The sequence below is a fragment of the Colias philodice genome, chromosome 30, assembly GCF_061535455.1.
Source record: "Colias philodice isolate Cphi_HAF_F1 chromosome 30, ilColPhil1 Martin Lab GWU primary, whole genome shotgun sequence".
Lineage (NCBI taxonomy): Eukaryota > Metazoa > Arthropoda > Insecta > Lepidoptera > Pieridae > Colias > Colias philodice.
The window spans coordinates 3,094,592-3,113,556 of NC_143115.1; the positions used below are offsets into that span (position 1 = coordinate 3,094,592).

Sequence of the window (18,965 nt, forward strand, 5' to 3'; positions counted from 1 at the left end):
CAAACTTTTTGTACCAGTATTGCATTTGGATTTTTGGAGAGTATTTGATAAAATGTGACCATTATTATATTTGCCATACTTCTAGTAGGGGGAAAAAGTGCTGTCATACTTGAAAACTTAATTTATTATTAATTTATATAAGTGAAGATTTCCAACACATAGATCTTTGAAATTTTGTATTTATATTTGTTGATCCTCAAACTTACAGGAAAAATAAGTGCCATACTGTTACAAATCGTTTGACTTTCGCTATTTTCCGACGAGTTCGACTAACGCCCACGCGACTAAGCCGCCGGTACCAGCGTTCACACCATCGTTTTTCTTTTTGTCATTGCGTACTAAGACCCCTGTAGAACCGCCATCCTGTTACAAATGACTCGAAATTTTGTGTCAGTATCTCCCGGTCTAATATATTTGTATAAATATGTTTTGTACGTACGTTAGAACAAGCAAACGTGAATACTTTTTTTATTTAAGGCACAATGTACAGTATCGTACATTTAAATAACTCAAGGCGCGCTTTCATCTGTCAATTTGACAGTTCACTGACGTTTTCACAATTTTGAACAGGGAATTCGCGCCAAAACGCACGATTCGTTTGACACAAACAAAACGCCAATAAAACAGATAAGATATGACAGATAATTTCGCAGGAATATCACAGATAAGATAGTGATATTGTATAACTATCATAACAGTTATGTCGCGTGCTGTGTTAAGTTCGCTTTGATATTCGCGAAAACTGTTCTACCATGTGTTTTTGTAAGCAATGTGTTTGTTTATGTGTAGAAACGTTATGATTTGGCAAACTATGTAAGTCGAATGTTCTGAATAGGGATGTGCTTTGTTAATTATTAGGTTGAAGATTAATTTATTAAATACCTTATGGCCAGTAGATATAGGTATTATGTTAGTTTAAAAGGATTATAGAAGTATGATAAACAAATCCATATTATGTTTTCGAGACTTGTCGGTATACATTTTCGGCCATATTATTATTATATACAAGCTAAGATAAATTTTAAAACTTACACCTTTGTAATAATAGCAATATACAGTGGATAATTTCATCATATTAAATTACTAGATTCGCCCCGCGGATTAACCCGCGTGGCTCCGCTCCTGTTGGTCTTAGCGTGATGATACATAGCCTTAGTACATAGCCTATAGCTATCTAATAATAAGATTGTGGCACTGAAATATATATCAATACATACATGATTGCAAAATTACAATGACGCAAATGTTAACACAAAAAGCACATTTCTGTTTACCTCATATCGTAAAAAACATTATTATTTTTAACTTTATAATTAAGACATTAATTTTGCTCCGGATTACATATTTATTACGTTCAATAAATAACATTGATAAGTATCAATTTACTCGACATAAATCATATAAATTGTAATCCATTGTTTTTATCTCAAATATAATAAACAATATTTAATAATAGTTAAAGAAAACCTATCGATTTAAGGCCTGTTCAAACTACAGCGGTATCTGCTACCGCCGTGGGTAGCGGTATCCCGATGGGCACGCGATTAAATATATACACCCGTACAAATAAAAACTTGCTTATTCAAACCTTATGCAATGCATAGATATGATAAGAATAAATAAAGAATAAGGATGTCATAATTTCTTACAAATAAATTTGGAATAACGTCGATGTAACTATGCTCACGCTATGCAATAGGCGCGGAGCGGCAACGTAGCAATTCATTCACAAAATTATGAAAAACATTGAAATTGTCTACGGTTAAACCTTGGTGCTGTCATTTTGACGCTCGTTTGACTTCGTCGAATTTGTTGTAAAGTTTCAGCATACGATGTTCTGTTTGTTTATTTTTTAAATATTTATTTGAAGTAATTTAAGTATATCATTAAATATGCAAGCAAATGAAAGAGAACCCTATCCAATATCCGGAGAACAGAAGATAAACCCACCTTGAGATAGAGAGTTGCCAAATAACTGGTACTCAAAACATACAACTCCAAGCTTAGAAGATTTATATTTTCAACGAAAGTTTATATTATTGTGATAAGTTTAGAAATAAGTGTTTTATGTATGTATGGTTTGGCGCATGTCGTAAATAAATAAATCATTATAAATATCAAAAGGGTTTTTCATAATTTCGTATATTTTGACATTTCATACTAAATTTTCCATTTCAATAGGTACGTAATGAAATTATTAATTTGCTCAACTTTTTCTACTTCTCGTATTATTCTCATTGCTATTATCTCAAATTTAGATTGAAAATATGTTCTAAAACTTGTAAAACACAGCACAATGTACTAAAAAATACGTTATAACTCAGTTATGTCAGACTTATACTAGGGAGGTAGCCGGAATAAGGACGAAATAGCATTAGTATGAATACTTATTACGAAGTTATAATAGGTTTCATTTATTACGTGTTTATTTGTATGATTTTTCCTTATTCTTACTTTATTCTTTTCATAAAATGTTATAACTCGTTTATTTGTACGGCTGATAGAGACTAATCGCGTACCGATCCGAGTACGGTAGCAAACAGCTGATCGGTACGCGATTAGAGTTGAACTGGCCTTAAAAATATATGCAAATAGATTTATTAGGCACATATAACCGAAAAATTAGAATAAATTCGATTGCTCTGGCGGGATCACGGGTGGCTGAGAAGTCAGGCATCGTTTTTTTGACGTGACAACGTCTTATAATTCGATAGAGTGGCTGCACGCACGATAAAACAGGACTCATGCGGCGTTACCTCGCTCGTGAGGCGTTACATGTAAGGCTTGAAGTGCAAGCGAGAGCGCGGAACGAGCGACAAAGAAGCACAATCGGACGTTGTCACGTTCAACTATCGTCAGTAAACCGACTTTACAGACAACCAATTTTTTTATTCTTCTTTTTATTCATATTAAGGAAATAGATAAATCTTTATACGATACATAACATGTGGCGCGAATCGAGATAGATCATTTTATTAGATAGTAAATACTGTCAAGGACCTAAAATAAGATTATTTATGTTATATTTATCTTATGTACGATTTATATGTCATTGATTATTATTTGGTCAATGAATTTATCTGTACTAATATTATTCCAACTAAACCACGTTCATATTAGATATTATCTAGGAAGCAAAGAAAAGGCAACAGCTTTCATATAAAAAAGAATCATCAAAATCGGTTCATTCAATCAAAAGTTCTAAGGTAACAAAGATAAAAAGACGAATTGAGAACCTCCTCCTTTTTTTGAAGTTGGTTGAAAAGTTGGAAAAATTGAAAAAAATATTTATTTTATGAGCTGACCATGTTCCGTCATTCATCTGGTTATTAACCCAGATATATTTTGCAGTATAATCTATATACTTCACATACAATCAGCCAATGGGTTGCAAGACAGACACAAAGATAACCTGAAGGACAGGGAGCGGCTGCAATGCCTAACTGGGTATATGACTGACGTGCAGTCGTGGGTCACGTCGGATGGTAGACTGACTGTCGCGTTGAGTAAGTTTATTTCAGGACACATAAGTAGAATAGTTTTAATATAGGTATTGTACTTTTTGAAAGGGAGTTGTATTCATTAAATCAATCACAACATAGCTAGATTTATATGATATGACTTTTAGAAGGTAATATTCTTCATGCGAAAATGGCAAAGGGAAATCTTAACACTAGAGCGCACGCGCGGGGGACATAGGTCACCCAGTGCTATATATTGCTAAATATTTTTTTAAAGAATCGTGCTTAAGTGTTGTTGTCTCAGGTATTCCCCAACTACCAATCTCCGGACATTTTAGCAGCGTGTCAGCTTCCTTGGTGCAACGAAGTGTATTCTGCGAAAATATAAAAGTACATGGGTGACGCATGTCCCCCGCGCGAGCGTTCTAGGAAGTTTTTGAAATCATACAGTTACGAGTGAAAATCAAGTATACCGCTTTTATTTTTTACTGCTCTTATGATCAATTTATACTTTTAAGAAATTATTAATATATGGGTAACTAAAATCGAAATAAAATACTCATATTCGAGTGCTAGGACATACTTATTTTTTATTGAAAATAAAATTTTATTGGATACTAGCGGTCCGCCCCGGCTTCGCCCGTAGTACATATTTCGCAATAAAAGGTAGCCTATGTTCTTTCTCAGGGTCTAAAGATTATCTGTACCAAATTTCATCAAAATCGGTCTGTTAGTTTATGCGTGAAAACCATACATACATACATACATACATACATACAAACTTTTCCTCTTTATAATATTAGTATAGAAGAACAACTTATTCTTAAACTTTATAATTAGATGATGATTATTTTTAACCAAATTTGTAGTTTCCAAAGTAAAAAAAACTGATTGATCACAATAAGTAAAAAATTAGTTACTTTTCACAGAGGTTTATGTTTAGCTCATAATTTAAGTAAAATGAGAAAATATTGATATTTTTTTTGTTTCATCACTTAAAAATAAAGTTGACTTATATATAAGTACTTCGTTTACTTTTTTAACTACGATTTTTATGAAAAAAAACGTGCGTCGTATTGGGTGACATATGTGACCCACGCGTGCACTCAAGGAAAATTTTAGGCGCGAGCGCTCTAGTGTTAAACTTGTTGACCTGTATGGTAAATGGTTGGAAGTTATGAAACGTAGCGAAAATACTTCAATTAAGCAATTCTGAGGTTATGTCAAAGGTACATTCACTGAAGTTCATATAAACTTGCATCCTCTAACCATTTCTTAACGTTCACCAATATGTTTCTCTATAAAGACCATTTTCAATAACATACAATTAGACAATAAAATACAATTAGACAATAAATCTAATACATGAAATTCGCTCAATTTCCAGAAGAAGGAGTAGACCTATCGAATAGAAGCGATGCTCCAAAAGCGTTGAAAAACTTTCTAAATCCTCAGTCTAAGAACAATGGTGCCATAAAATATCTGAGCATGGCCAAGTGTGGTTTACGGAAATTTCCAACGGTATGTATTCTCTTCGTAGTATCCTACTAAATGCCTATTCAAACTACAGCGGTATCCGGTAACGCCGTGGGTAGCGACTAGCGGTATCCCGATGGGCTCGCGGTTAAATCTCTTTCGTATATTATTGAGACAAATCGCGTACCGATCGCCTGTTCGCTACCGTACTCGGAATCTTTACGATGTTTGTGAGGATAGATGTATGTATACGAAAACATGACTGGACGAATTTTGATGAAAATTTTCAGTAATATAATGTCAAAATAACACATGATTTATAGAAATACTTGATTGTGCAAAAGACACACAGCTTGTAAATTAATTATTATTGTTCTTCACTTGTATCAAGTTTTGTTAGAGTGACGTAGGAATACCTCTGGATTCAGAATCTTAATCTAGAATCTGAATTCAGAAAGCTACATGCAAACTTTTTTATAATTCACACATATTCAGATTATTTTAGATTCTTAATTTTTCAGAATAATTTTTAATAATTTTTAAGATTCTGAATTCAGTAAACACGACTTCAGTTGTGCTGCAACATTGATAGTGCAAGTGCTAAGTTGATTTTATAACTGTCTGATTCGTTCTTTATGATTCGTGTGAGGCATGCGACCGGAAATTAGATTATGAATTTATTTTGCAATCAAAATATTGTACTTCTTTCTCAAATCCATTCAACTGTCCAAGTTCTCAAATTCCTTTGCTGATTGTATCTATAAAATACTTTGCACTTGATCGTTGTGCGTTGATGTACTGATCAAGATAAAAATCTATCTATATTATCTATTATGTATATCTGTGGCGAAATGAAAAATAAATGCATAAATTCTATTATAGTTGCATGCCTAAACCGTAATACAATATAATAGCCTCGTCCCGTTTGAAGTAAGCTTTATTACTCAATAATTAATAAGTTTAAATTACCTTAAATACATGCTTTATTTAATACGATAATCTCATGAAATTATTGCCTTGTCATCGATCCTTGATAAGAGTACAAAGTTTGAATTAAATCTGTCCGTTTAGTGGGTCAAATTCGAATCTAAAAGAGTCGGTTACAAACATACAGGTGAAGCTTATAAAAGGTACGTAAAGCTGGCGATGAAAAATTAGCGAAATTAAAAAAAAACAACACCAGAATTTGTTGCTTATTTGTTGCTAATTAGTTGCTATAATGACGATTTTGTTGCTCAACCCGTTCGCTGAAAATCAGCAACAGTTCTAGCTTAACGTTAAGGTAGCGTGCAAAAATCGGAAAAAGGGATGGATCGTTGCAAAAATGCAGATGAATTTGTTGCTAATTTGTTGCTGCATAAAAACAGTGAAAATTTTGAATTTTTTTCATTGGCGCCAAAAATAACACTGGCCACGTCAACTTAATTGTCGATTTTCGGTAGTGAAACATAAAAAAAAAATTGTTGCTCCTCACATCGTTCACTGGCAAAGTGTACAGAGCCAGCAACAAAATAGAAACCGGAAGTAGAGTTAATTTTGAAACCGGTTTGCTAGAAAATCGTCCACGCCAGCTTAACTGTCGATTTTCGGTAGTGAAACATAAAAAAAAATTTGTTGCTCCTCACATCGTTCACCGGCACAGTGTACAGAGCCAGCAACAAAATAGAAACCGGAAGTAGAGTTAATTTTGAAACCGGTTTGCTAGAAAATCGTCCACGCCAGCTTAACTGTTGATTTTCGGTAGTGAAACATAAAAAAAAAATTTGTTGCTCCTCACATCGTTCACCGGCACAGTGTACAGAGCCAGCAACAAAATAGAAACCGGAATTAGAGTTAATTTTGAAACCGGTTTGCTAGAAAATCGTCCACGCCAGCTTAACTGTCGATTTTCGGTAGGGAAACATAAAAAAAAAATTTGTTGCTCCTCACATCGTTCACCGGCACAGTGTACAGAGCTAGCAACAAAATAGAAACCGGAGGTAGAGTTAATTTTGAAACCGGTTTGCTAGAAAATCGTCCACGCCAGCTTAACTGTCGATTTTCGGTAGTGAAACATAAAAAAAAATTTGTTGCTCCTCACATCGTTCACTGCCACAGTGTACAGAGCCAGCAACAAAATAGAAACCGGAGGTAGAGTTAATTTTGAAACCGGTTTGCTAGAAAATCGTCCACGCCAGCTTAACTGTCGATTTTCGGTAGTGAAACATAAAAAAAAATTTGTTGCTCCTCACATCGTTCACCGGCACAGTGTACAGAGCCAGCAACAAAATAGAAACCGGAAGTAGAGTTAATTTTGAAACCGGTTTGCTAGAAAATCGTCCACGCCAGCTTAACTGTCGATTTTCGGTAGTGAAACATAAAAAAAAATTTGTTGCTCCTCACATCGTTCACCGGCACAGTGTACAGAGCCAGCAACAAAATAGAAACCGGAAGTAGAGTTAATTTTGAAACCGGTTTGCTAGAAAATCGTCCACGCCAGCTTAACTGTTGATTTTCGGTAGTGAAACATAAAAAAAAAATTTGTTGCTCCTCACATCGTTCACCGGCACAGTGTACAGAGCCAGCAACAAAATAGAAACCGGAAGTAGAGTTAATTTTGAAACCGGTTTGCTAGAAAATCGTCCACGCCAGCTTAACTGCCGATTTTCGGTAGGGAAACATAAAAAAAAAATTTGTTGCTCCTCACATCGTTCACCGGCACAGTGTACAGAGCCAGCAACAAAATAGAAACCGGAGGTAGAGTTAATTTTGAAACCGGTTTGCTAGAAAATCGTCCACGCCAGCTTAACTGTCGATTTTCGGTAGTGAAACATAAAAAAAAATTTGTTGCTCCTCACATCGTTCACCGGCACAGTGTACAGAGCCAGCAACAAAATAGAAACCGGAAGTAGAGTTAATTTTGAAACCGGTTTGCTAGAAAATCGTCCACGCCAGCTTAACTGTCGATTTTCGGTAGTGAAACATAAAAAAAAATTTGTTGCTCCTCACATCGTTCACCGGCACAGTGTACAGAGCCAGCAACAAAATAGAAACCGGAAGTAGAGTTAATTTTGAAACCGGTTTGCTAGAAAATCGTCCACGCCAGCTTAACTGTCGATTTTCGGTAGGGAAACATAAAAAAAAAATTTGTTGCTCCTCACATCGTTCACCGGCACAGTGTACAGAGCCAGCAACAAAATAGAAACCGGAGGTAGAGTTAATTTTGAAACCGGTTTGCTAGAAAATCGTCCACGCCAGCTTAACTGTCGATTTTCGGTAGTGAAACATAAAAAAAAATTTGTTGCTCCTCACATCGTTCACTGACACAGTGTACAGAGCCAGCAACAAAATAGAAACCGGAGGTAGAGTTAATTTTGAAACCGGTTTGCTAGAAAATCGTCCACGCCAGCTTAACTGTCGATTTTCGGTAGTGAAACATAAAAAAAAATTTGTTGCTCCTCACATCGTTCACCGGCACAGTGTACAGAGCCAGCAACAAAATAGAAACCGGAAGTAGAGTTAATTTTGAAACCGGTTTGCTAGAAAATCGTCCACGCCAGCTTAACTGTCGATTTTCGGTAGTGAAACATAAAAAAAAATTTGTTGCTCCTCACATCGTTCACCGGCACAGTGTACAGAGCCAGCAACAAAATAGAAACCGGAAGTTGAGTTAATTTTGAAACCGGTTTGCTAGAAAATCGTCCACGCCAGCTTAACTGTTGATTTTCGGTAGTGAAACATAAAAAAAAAATTTGTTGCTCCTCACATCGTTCACCGGCACAGTGTACAGAGCCAGCAACAAAATAGAAACCGGAAGTAGAGTTAATTTTGAAACCTGTTTGCTAGAAAATCGTCCACGCCAGCTTAACTGTCGATTTTCGGTAGTGAAACATAAAAAAAAATTTGTTGCTCCTCACATCGTTCACCGGCACAGTGTACAGAGCAGCAACAAAATAGAAACCGGAGGTAGAGTTAATTTTGAAACCGGTTTGCTAGAAAATCGTCCACGCCAGCAGTAAATAATATTTATTTTATTTTATTGCATCAAATTCCTTTAACAACTGTTTATACTAAAAATACGTGAGAAAATCTAAGGTGCCCGTTTTTCTTGCAAAGAAGTGTATACGTGCTTGAGGAGACGATAACACAATAATTATTCTTATTAATCTTCATGTACTTTGGTACACTCACCACTTCACCGTCCGAGGGTACTACAATGACAAATCGACAGTTAAGCTGGCGTGGACGGTTTTTTAGCAAACCGGTTTCAAAATTAACTCTACCTCCGGTTTCTATTTTGTTGCTGGCTCTGTACACTGTGCCAGTGAACGATGTGAGGAGCAACAAATTTTTATTTTTATGTTTCACTACCGAAAATCGACAGTTAAGCTGGCGTGGACGATTTTCTAGCAAACCGGTTTCAAAATTAACTCTACTTCCGGTTTCTATTTTGTTGCTGGCTCTGTACACTGTGCCGGTGAACGATGTGAGGAGCAACAAATTTTTTTTTTTATGTTTCACTACCGAAAATCGACAGTTAAGCTGGCGTGGACGATTTTCTAGCAAACCGGTTTCTAAATTAACTCTACTTCCGGTTTCTATTTTGTTGCTGGCTCTGTACACTGTGCCAGTGAACGATGTGAGGAGCAACAAATTATTTTTTTATGTTTCACTACCGAAAATCGACAGTTAAGCTGGCGTGGACGATATTCTAGCAAACCGGTTTCAAAATTAACTCTACTTCCGGTTTCTATTTTGTTGCTGGCTCTGTACACTGTGCCGGTGAACGATGTGAGGAGCAACAAATTTTTTTTTTATGTTTCACTACCGAAAATCGACAGTTAAGCTGGCGTGGACGATTTTCTAGCAAACCGGTTTCAAAATTAACTCTACCTCCGGTTTCTATTTTGTTGCTGGCTCTGTACACTGTGCCGGTGAACGATGTGAGGAGCAACAAATTTTTTTTTATGTTTCACTACCGAAAATCGACAGTTAAGCTGGCGTGGACGATTTTCTAGCAAACCGGTTTCAAAATTAACTCTACTTCCGGTTTCTATTTTGTTGCTGGCTCTGTACACTGTGCCGGTGAACGATGTGAGGAGCAACAAATTTTTTTTTATGTTTCACTACCGAAAATCAACAGTTAAGCTGGCGTGGACGATTTTCTAGCAAACCGGTTTCAAAATTAACTCTACTTCCGGTTTCTATTTTGTTGCTGGCTCTGTACACTGTGCCGGTGAACGATGTGAGGAGCAACAAATTTTTTTTTATGTTTCACTACCGAAAATCAACAGTTAAGCTGGCGTGGACGATTTTCTAGCAAACCGGTTTCAAAATTAACTCTACTTCCGGTTTCTATTTTGTTGCTGGCTCTGTACACTGTGCCGGTGAACGATGTGAGGAGCAACAAATTTTTTTTTATGTTTCACTACCGAAAATCGACAGTTAAGCTGGCGTGGACGATTTTCTAGCAAACCGGTTTCAAAATTAACTCTACTTCCGGTTTCTATTTTGTTGCTGGCTCTGTACACTTTGCCAGTGAACGATGTGAGGAGCAACAAATTTTTTTTTATGTTTCACTACCGAAAATCGACAGTTAAGCTGGCGTGGACGATTTTCTAGCAAACCGGTTTCAAAATTAACTCTACTTCCGGTTTCTATTTTGTTGCTGGCTCTGTACACTTTGCCAGTGAACGATGTGAGGAGCAACAAATTTTTTTTTATGTTTCACTACCGAAAATCGACAATTAAGTTGACGTGGCCAGTGTTATTTTTGGCGCCAATGAAAAAAATTCAAAATTTTCACTGTTTTTATGCAGCAACAAATTAGCAACAAATTCATCTGCATTTTTGCAACGATCCATCCCTTTTTCCGATTTTTGCACGCTACCTTAACGTTAAGCTAGAACTGTTGCTGATTTTCAGCGAACGGGTTGAGCAACAAAATCGTCATTATAGCAACTAATTAGCAACAAATAAGCAACAAATTCTGGTGTTGTTTTTTTTTAATTTCGCTAATTTTTCATCGCCAGCTTTACGTACCTGCTTATAAAGCGTGTTATAATCTGTTTTCAGGTACTTTTCTTGAGTCCATCTGGTCCGTATGAGAATCCAGCAGAAACGGTTGAATACATGACATTTTATGGTAACAACTTTGGCCAATTCCAAATAACGCCTGAGAAATATGACTCTTTATTGAATGCGACAAACGCTAAAGAAGTATTTTTGGAATCTATGAAAGTACAGAGTAAGATTATGTTTCATTTATTTAAATCTAAAATAACTACTTACCTAACTATTATTAAAGAAAAAAGAGAGTGCGAGCACACGTGTCAGAAGTGAAACTTCTATGGCAAGATTCAAAGATACTAAAATCGTCGCTTACTTCATGACTTGACGGAATTGCCATGACGCGACCTTGAAATTTTACTCTCAACGCGCCTAAAGAAGTTTCATTTAAAACCTTTATCAGTTTTGAAGTAATTCAAAAAGTTACTGAAGCACACAAACGAAATAGATCAATATTACTTTTTACATTATAATATGTATACAATATACATAAATACGATAAACAACGAGATTGACAATCGCGCTAAAAAGATTTCTGAAACAACTCTGCCTACGCATTTATTTGGCAGAGTTTTCTAATCAACGTAACAATAAATTTTAAACATTACTGCTACGTAATAAGGTGTTAATTTCAATGAATGTTTTATACAATGCCGCTCAGACATTTTTTGACGACCTATAGTGATTGTGAGTCCTGTTGTTTATAGTTCAAACTCAAACTCAAACATTTATTTATTCAATTAGACTTCTAGAAGCACTTTTGAAAGGTCATTAAATATTTTTAACATTTACCGCCGATTCGTAAAGCAGTATCAACGGAGAAGAACCGGCAAGAAACTCCATAGATGCTCTTTTAAATCATGTTTCAAGTTATTGCATTTCTGGCTACTATAATGAGCAAAATTATATTGGATATTTTTTAAACAATTAATTCTTAACACACATATTGACATATTCAACTTATATCTCGTGATGTTTATGAGATAGGATTCAATCTTTTTGTTTCACATCCGATAGATAATACAATATGCTTTTATCTTTATAAAAAGTATTACACTACAGTTTTACAGCATATTTCGATGTATAAATCGAAATTATCTATTCCGCTATCTTATGAATATGAAATGCTTGAAAATATATTGTATTGTTAAATCTCCTTATCACACAGATGAGGGGGTATTTTAAATCCTTAATTAATATATAATAATTATTTATTAACAAAACCGCTTTCAAAATAACAGAATGGTTGTTCGAAGTCGATTGAAAGAAGTAATTGTTGGTTCTGTACATTTGATTTATGATACTGTTAATTACTTTTTATTATTTCGTTTGACTAATTGTTAAGCCTACGCGATACGTAAATCTAAAAACACACTGTCAACATCTAATAGTTTATAGTACCCGTATTGCTCTATTAATAAGGCAAGACATATCACCTGATTATTGTCAATTTTTATCAATAGTACAATCGTCGCCGATTCATCATTACGTACAGTAATTTATGTCAAGTATTTTGCTAAAAATATCTACCGTAAAACCACATAGACATACGTACTTATGTGCTATAATCAATTTGATTATCCACTTTTTAATTCGTTATTTCAGAAAACTCAATATGGTCGGTGGGCCTGCAGAATGCTTTTTTTCCCAAACTGAAAGAATTCGATTTGCGAGCGTGTGAAATCGAAATTCTCGACGCATTTATTTTCCAAGGGATGCCATCTTTAACATCTTTATACCTCGGCGAAAATTTCATAAGCTTTGTGGACGCTCATGCGTTCGTTGGTCTGACCAGTCTACGGCATTTGGACATAAGTGGTAATACTTACCCTCACGAAGATGACCCTAAGAGAATTCTGTTTTTTGAATCCGCGGATACTCTCCTACGTCTGAACATTACATCTTTGGACCTATCCTTCACACCGGTTGGAACTCGTGTTTTAGGAAACTTTGGACCGAATTTGGAAAGACTCTCTTTATGTTATACGGGACTTTACCGATTAAGGTCAAACGCATTTAACAACACAGCGATGAAATACTTAGACCTGTCTGGTAATCTCGAGATTTTACACGAAAAGGGCGTACTTAGCGGACTAGAAAAATCACTAAGAGTTCTTTATGCTAACTCGGTTGCTATAAAATCACTGGATTTCATTAAAGGTTTCACAGAATTGGAAGTACTTAAAGCATCACAAAACGAAATAACAGGTCTATCGCAAGACGTGATGAGCACATTGAAAAGCTTACAAATTTTAGACTTGGACAGTAACAGAATATCCGCATGGTTTACAAGCATTATATCAACAATGCCAGAACTGAAATTACTGACCATGATTAACAATAACATTAATGTAATAACTGAAGACGTGATCGTTGATATAGCCAATGTGAAATACGTGGCGATGTCTAAAAATTTGATGGTATGTTATTGTTACGTAAGGGACATGTATGAAATCGCATTCCAAAATGAATTCAGGTTCAAAGATACAAATATAACAGGCAACTTTATTGAAGACAACGCTCTCATGTTCCACACTGGATTCTATGATTATAACAAAATTATAAACAGGAGAAAGAACGTGTCAGAATCGTGCTTTGAGTTGAACAACTCGACAGACGTATCTTATTGTTTCGCGGGAGGTTACAGTACGAATTTGACTGGTAATTTCTTGTATTTGGACTACGACGAGAAGGATTACAATTGTTTCTCAATGTCTCACGGTGGAAGCATTTCCTATGGTGATGTAGCACCGTGTGGTCATGACCTACGAGATTTGAGACCGGAATTCATGTTGAATAAGGGCCGTAACAATTTACTGTTATTGTGTATACCTTTGATAACGTTACCAATTTTAGTTTTCATCTACGCGTTTAGGAGAAACTTCAGATACTTTCTGATTACAATGAGAAATTCTGCAATGCTGAGTTTGATTAATGAGAAGAATGTGATTGATGGTAAGATCATTATTGTCTTCTAAAATCTGTTATTTAACAAAAATTTAATACTATATAATATATGCCTCTAGATTTTTAATCTCTTGTGCAATTGTGAAACTAAATTAATATTTCGTATTAAGACTTATCTCTTCTCTTACTACTCTTTTTTAATGTTTTCTTCCTTTCTTCTTTACTAAACTACATATTTCCAAGTAAATTAGATTTATGAGACTGTGCGACATGTTTGAACTGTATAATATATTTTTTAATTCCAGAGACGAAAATCTTCAATTACGACGTGTTCGTATCATACTGCAATGAAGACAGAGCCTGGGTGTTGGACCAGCTCTTGCCACATGTGGAAAAAGATTGTAATATTAGTGTTTGCTTGCATGAACGAGATTTTCAGGTAACATTTATGGTCTTACCACAAAACAATTTAAACACATTCTATCTTTAAACCAGGGATCTGTCATTTTAATAGTTGTCTATGTGAAATACGACCAAACCAGATTAAAGAGAACCTGCGCCTTAAAGTTAAAACCTGTCTACAGTTTTTTTGTGGTAAGACAGTTAATGTTTATGTTTACCAACCTTTATATGCCAATCAATTAATAATCCTCCTGTTGGTCTTAGCGTAATGATATAATATAGCCTATAGCCTTCCTCGATAAATGGGCTATCTAACACTGAAAATTTTTTCAAATCGGACCAGTAGTTCTTGAAATTAGCGCGTTCAAACAAACAAACTCTTCAGCTTTATAATATTTTACAGTATAGATTAATAAAAGTACGGTTTATCATATTTCAGGTGGGTCTTTCGATACTAGAGAACATAGTGTCGTGCATGGACCGCTCCCGCTTCATCATGCTCATCATCTCACGGCGCTTCCTCTTGAGCCAGTGGTGCCAGTTCGAGATGCATCTCGCACAACACAGGTATCTTTTTATATTATGTTTATTCAAGTAAAAATATTCTGCAAATGATTTACTGACTGGAACCGAATAGGAGCCGTTTGTCCAAACTAAAAATATGTGATAACGAATTCTCGACATATCGTGCATATTACAAAAAGCGATATTATACAATTTGCCCGCCATGCATGTATGTGTCACCGTCATCTGGTTGAATCTGCTATTTGATTGAATTTCGAGCGTTATATCCGCTCTGTTCAAAGGGCTATGTTACAAACCGATAACTAATTGGACGATGATAGACGGTTGTTAAATCAACGTTCGACCTAGTCATTCAATTAAATATCGTCAGTGAACGCGCTATTCATTCAATCAAATAGCAGATTCAACCAGATGACTGCGACATGTACATGACGTAACGAAAGCCCGCCCCTATCCCCAGGCTACTAGTGATTTCAAACACGATACTACTCATCTCCTATCCAATAAAGACACTTGCCAAATAAAACGACGAAAATAAAATGACGTTTCAAAAGTGCTTCTATAAGAAGTCTAATTGAATGAATAAATGTTTGAGTTTGAGTTTGAGTTTGAAAAACCCGCCTCTGTCCTAATGGACATTCCCACTAAGACAGAACCTACAATAGCCCCTACCAAATACATGCCAAAGCAAAAGCGCTCCTATTACCACGCCACTAGAGATTTGAATCACAATACGACTATATAAGCTCATATGCCATAAAGACACTTGCCAAACAAAACCCGCCCCTATCCCCAGGCTGCTAGAGACGCGTCGCGAGGACCTGCTGCTCGTGCTGCTGGAGGAGATCCCGCGCAGCCTGCGCCCCAACACGCTGCACTACCTGATGCTCACCAAGACCTACATCGTGTGGCCCGCGGACGGACACAGTGACTTCTGGCGACGGCTCAAGAGGTCGCTTGTTACGCAGAAGATGAAGAGCACGGAAAATGATTCCTTGGCATAAATGTTATGGAAATACTACATAGCAAAATTCGTGATAATATGACTCTAATAAAAACGCTCCCGGCGCGATATGACAATCATAAAAAGACCACATAGCGAAATTCGTTTAATGGCTCTAATGAAACTAGAATGTTACATAACTACCTGATGGTCACCAAGACCTACATCGTGTGGCCCGCGGACGGCCACAATGACTTCTGGCGACGGCTCAAGAGGTCGCTTGTTACTAGGACGATGAAGAACACGGAAAACGATTCGCTGGCGTGATTATATTATCCCACATAAGTAACAAAGAATAAGTATCTTTGGTAATGTTATCTGGCATAATAGTACCACTACAAGTTCGAAGGGAATGAAGAGTAGTCAAACGTAATTTGACCATACAAAACAGAGATTTTAAAATATAAGTCAACATTCTTGATGGAGAGATGAAAAAATAGGGCGTGTGTGCTAAGCACACGTGTCAGAAGTGAAACTTCTTTGGCAAGATTCAAAGATACCAAAATCGTCGCCTTGAATCGCGACCTAGAAATTTTACTCTCAACGCGCCTAAAATGAAAAAGCTTAAGAAATGGACTTCACAATATATGAATTAAACAATATATATATATATATATATATATATATATATATATATATATATATATATTTAAGATTAATAATTGTTAGGTATTGGGACATTAATTTTAAGTTCACAAAAGTGAATGGTATCATATGCCTATATTTTTGAATTGTGTAAAATAAATCTTATACAATGAGGGCTCTGTTAATTATTATTTATTTACTGTACCCTAGTTTTATATTAAATAGGTTTTTAGGTATTATTTCTTCAGCCTACAAAATAGGATAGTTACAAACTAGGAAACACGGGTTGTCGCGTTTTATACAATTAATTTAAATATTTTATGTTATTTTATTTTTATTTAATAAATTAAGGTGTAAATAAGTGATAATTTATGTAGGTATAAGTTAATTTTATGACAAATATATTTTGATTTACATTTGTTTGTTTTATTTAAAAAAAATATCTAAAATATTTTTAGATGACTAACGAATATCATTCCCATGGGAAGATTCATTGTGAAATGCAGATGTGTCAATTATATACCTATATCCATACTAATATTATAAATGCGAAAGTAACTCTGTCTGTCTGTCTGTTACTCAATCACGCCTTAACTACTGAACCAATTTGCATGAAATTTGGTATAGAGATATTTTGATATTCGAGAAAGGACATAGGATAGGTTTTATCCCGGAAATCCTACGGGAACGGGTTTTTCTTTGAAAACGCGGGCGAAGCCGCGGGCGGAAAGCTAGCTAAGGTATTTATAAACAGAAAATAAAACGTTAGTTATTTTTGTTTGTATTGTGTGGTGCTAAATAAACATTATTTCTTTCTTAAATAAATAAATAAGAGTTAATACTAATCTATACTAATATTATAAAGAGGAAAAGTTTGTAAGTATGTATGTATGTATGTATGTATGTATGTATGTATGGTTTTCACGCATAAACTATTGGACCGATTTCAAAAATTCTTTCACCATTAGAAAGCTGCATCTTTACTGAACAACATAGGCTATATTGCATTTTCAAAAAAATTAGAGATCCTTACCAAAAATGCAATAATGTAACCCAAGGTGTACAAAAAATCCTCAATAAAACTTCTGTCATCGCGTGCGCTGCGGAATCTATTGAAGATAGAACAAAAAAATGTTCTACGGTATTATAGAATGGATCAATATCTACAAGAAAGTCCGCGATACCATATGTCCATCTTCAGTAGTTATGTTACTACAACAACTTTTTTACGTTTTCAAAGTAAATAGAAGTGCCGACAGTAATCAAACCATGTTATCCATACACATATATTAATCCTTATCCCATTAAATGATGTTTTATTATAGACTGTTTCAATACCAGCAAAATACTTTTTAAATGAAAAGAATTGGATATTCCATTCAAAAGATATATATAACGAATTTTTAAAAGTGTCAATCTACAGAAAATAGTAGGTATACTGTTCGAGCAGGCCGTAGTGCGGGGGTCACGGAGGAATTCTACCAATATGCGTCTTGACGGAACACAGTGGGGTTTTGGTCGGTAGGAATCCGACATAACCCACGGCCCCTCCCCAGGAGGCCGTGGGTATCTATGAAAGATTTCCCCACTAAAACAAAAAAAAAACCTATAGTCCGACCTATAGTAGACTTTTCACTGTAACGATATCGCTATCTATGCGGGTGAAACCGCAGGGCATTGCTAGTGTAAGAATAAAAGTACAGGTAGGTACAACTTACATGCAGTTAGTACTATGCCGCCCAGCATACGTTTAGGTTGAGGCGGTGTTGTTAACAAGTCTAGATTTAGTACTCCATTGCATATTCTGAAATAAATTATTGAAATATGTTTTACATCTTCAACATCCTACAAATCCTATCCTATTATCCTACTTCCTACTATCCTATCCTACTAAACCTAACCTATCCTACTAATCTTATATATAAAATTCTCGTGTCACAATGTTAGTCTGCATACTCCTCCGAAACGGGTGGACCGATTCTCATGAAATTTTCTGTGCATATCGGGTAAATCTGAGAATCGGCCAACATCTATTTTTCATATGTACCACGGGCGAAGCCGGGGCGGACCGCTAGTCTTATATATAAAATTCTCGTGTCACAATGTTAGTCTGCATACTCCTCCGAAACGGGTGGACCGATTCTCATGAAATTTTCTGTGCATATCGGGTAAATCTGAGAATCGGCCAACATCTATTTTTCATATGTACCACGGGCGAAGCCGGGGCGGACCGCTAGTCTATATATATAAAACTCAAAGGTGACTGATATAGTGATCTATCAACGCACAGCCCAAACCACTGGACGTATCGGGCTGAAATTTGGCATGAAGGTAGATGTTAGGACGTAGGCATCCGCTAAGAAAGGATTTCCCGAAATTCTTACGGGAACGGGGAAAAACGGGGATACAGTGTCGTGGGCGGAAGCTAGTATTATTATAAATGCAAAAGTTTGTGAGGATGGATGTGTGTGTGTGTATGTTTGTTACTCTTTCACGCAAATACTACTGAACCGATTACAATGAAACTTAGCACACATATAGAAGGTAACTTGGATTAA

At 35.7% G+C, this 18,965-nt stretch overlaps 1 protein-coding gene across 1 annotated transcript; it reads left to right on the plus strand.

Annotated features, from left to right (window-relative positions):
- The first annotated feature begins 646 nt into the window (after positions 1–646).
- LOC149475449 (uncharacterized) lies at positions 647–16,151 on the plus strand. Its single transcript, XM_089713517.1, has 8 exons — positions 647–813; positions 3,352–3,506; positions 4,849–4,982; positions 10,992–11,163; positions 12,591–13,940; positions 14,198–14,331; positions 14,734–14,861; positions 15,616–16,151. Exons 1-8 carry the CDS (start codon positions 770–772, stop codon positions 15,821–15,823), a joined length of 2,325 nt encoding a protein of 774 aa, XP_089569643.1. The 5' UTR covers positions 647–769; the 3' UTR covers positions 15,824–16,151.
- The last annotated feature ends 2,814 nt before the right edge of the window (positions 16,152–18,965 follow it).

Bases quoted from the DNA above. Each gene is read 5' to 3' on its own strand.
- LOC149475449 (XM_089713517.1), top strand. From the start codon at position 770: ATGTGTTTGTTTATGTGTAGAAACGTTATGATTTGGCAAACTAT. The intron at 4,983-10,991 runs GTATGTATTCTC...ATCTGTTTTCAG, and splicing joins GTTTACGGAAATTTCCAACG to GTACTTTTCTTGAGTCCATC. The intron at 11,164-12,590 runs GTAAGATTATGT...TCGTTATTTCAG, and splicing joins GGAATCTATGAAAGTACAGA to AAAACTCAATATGGTCGGTG.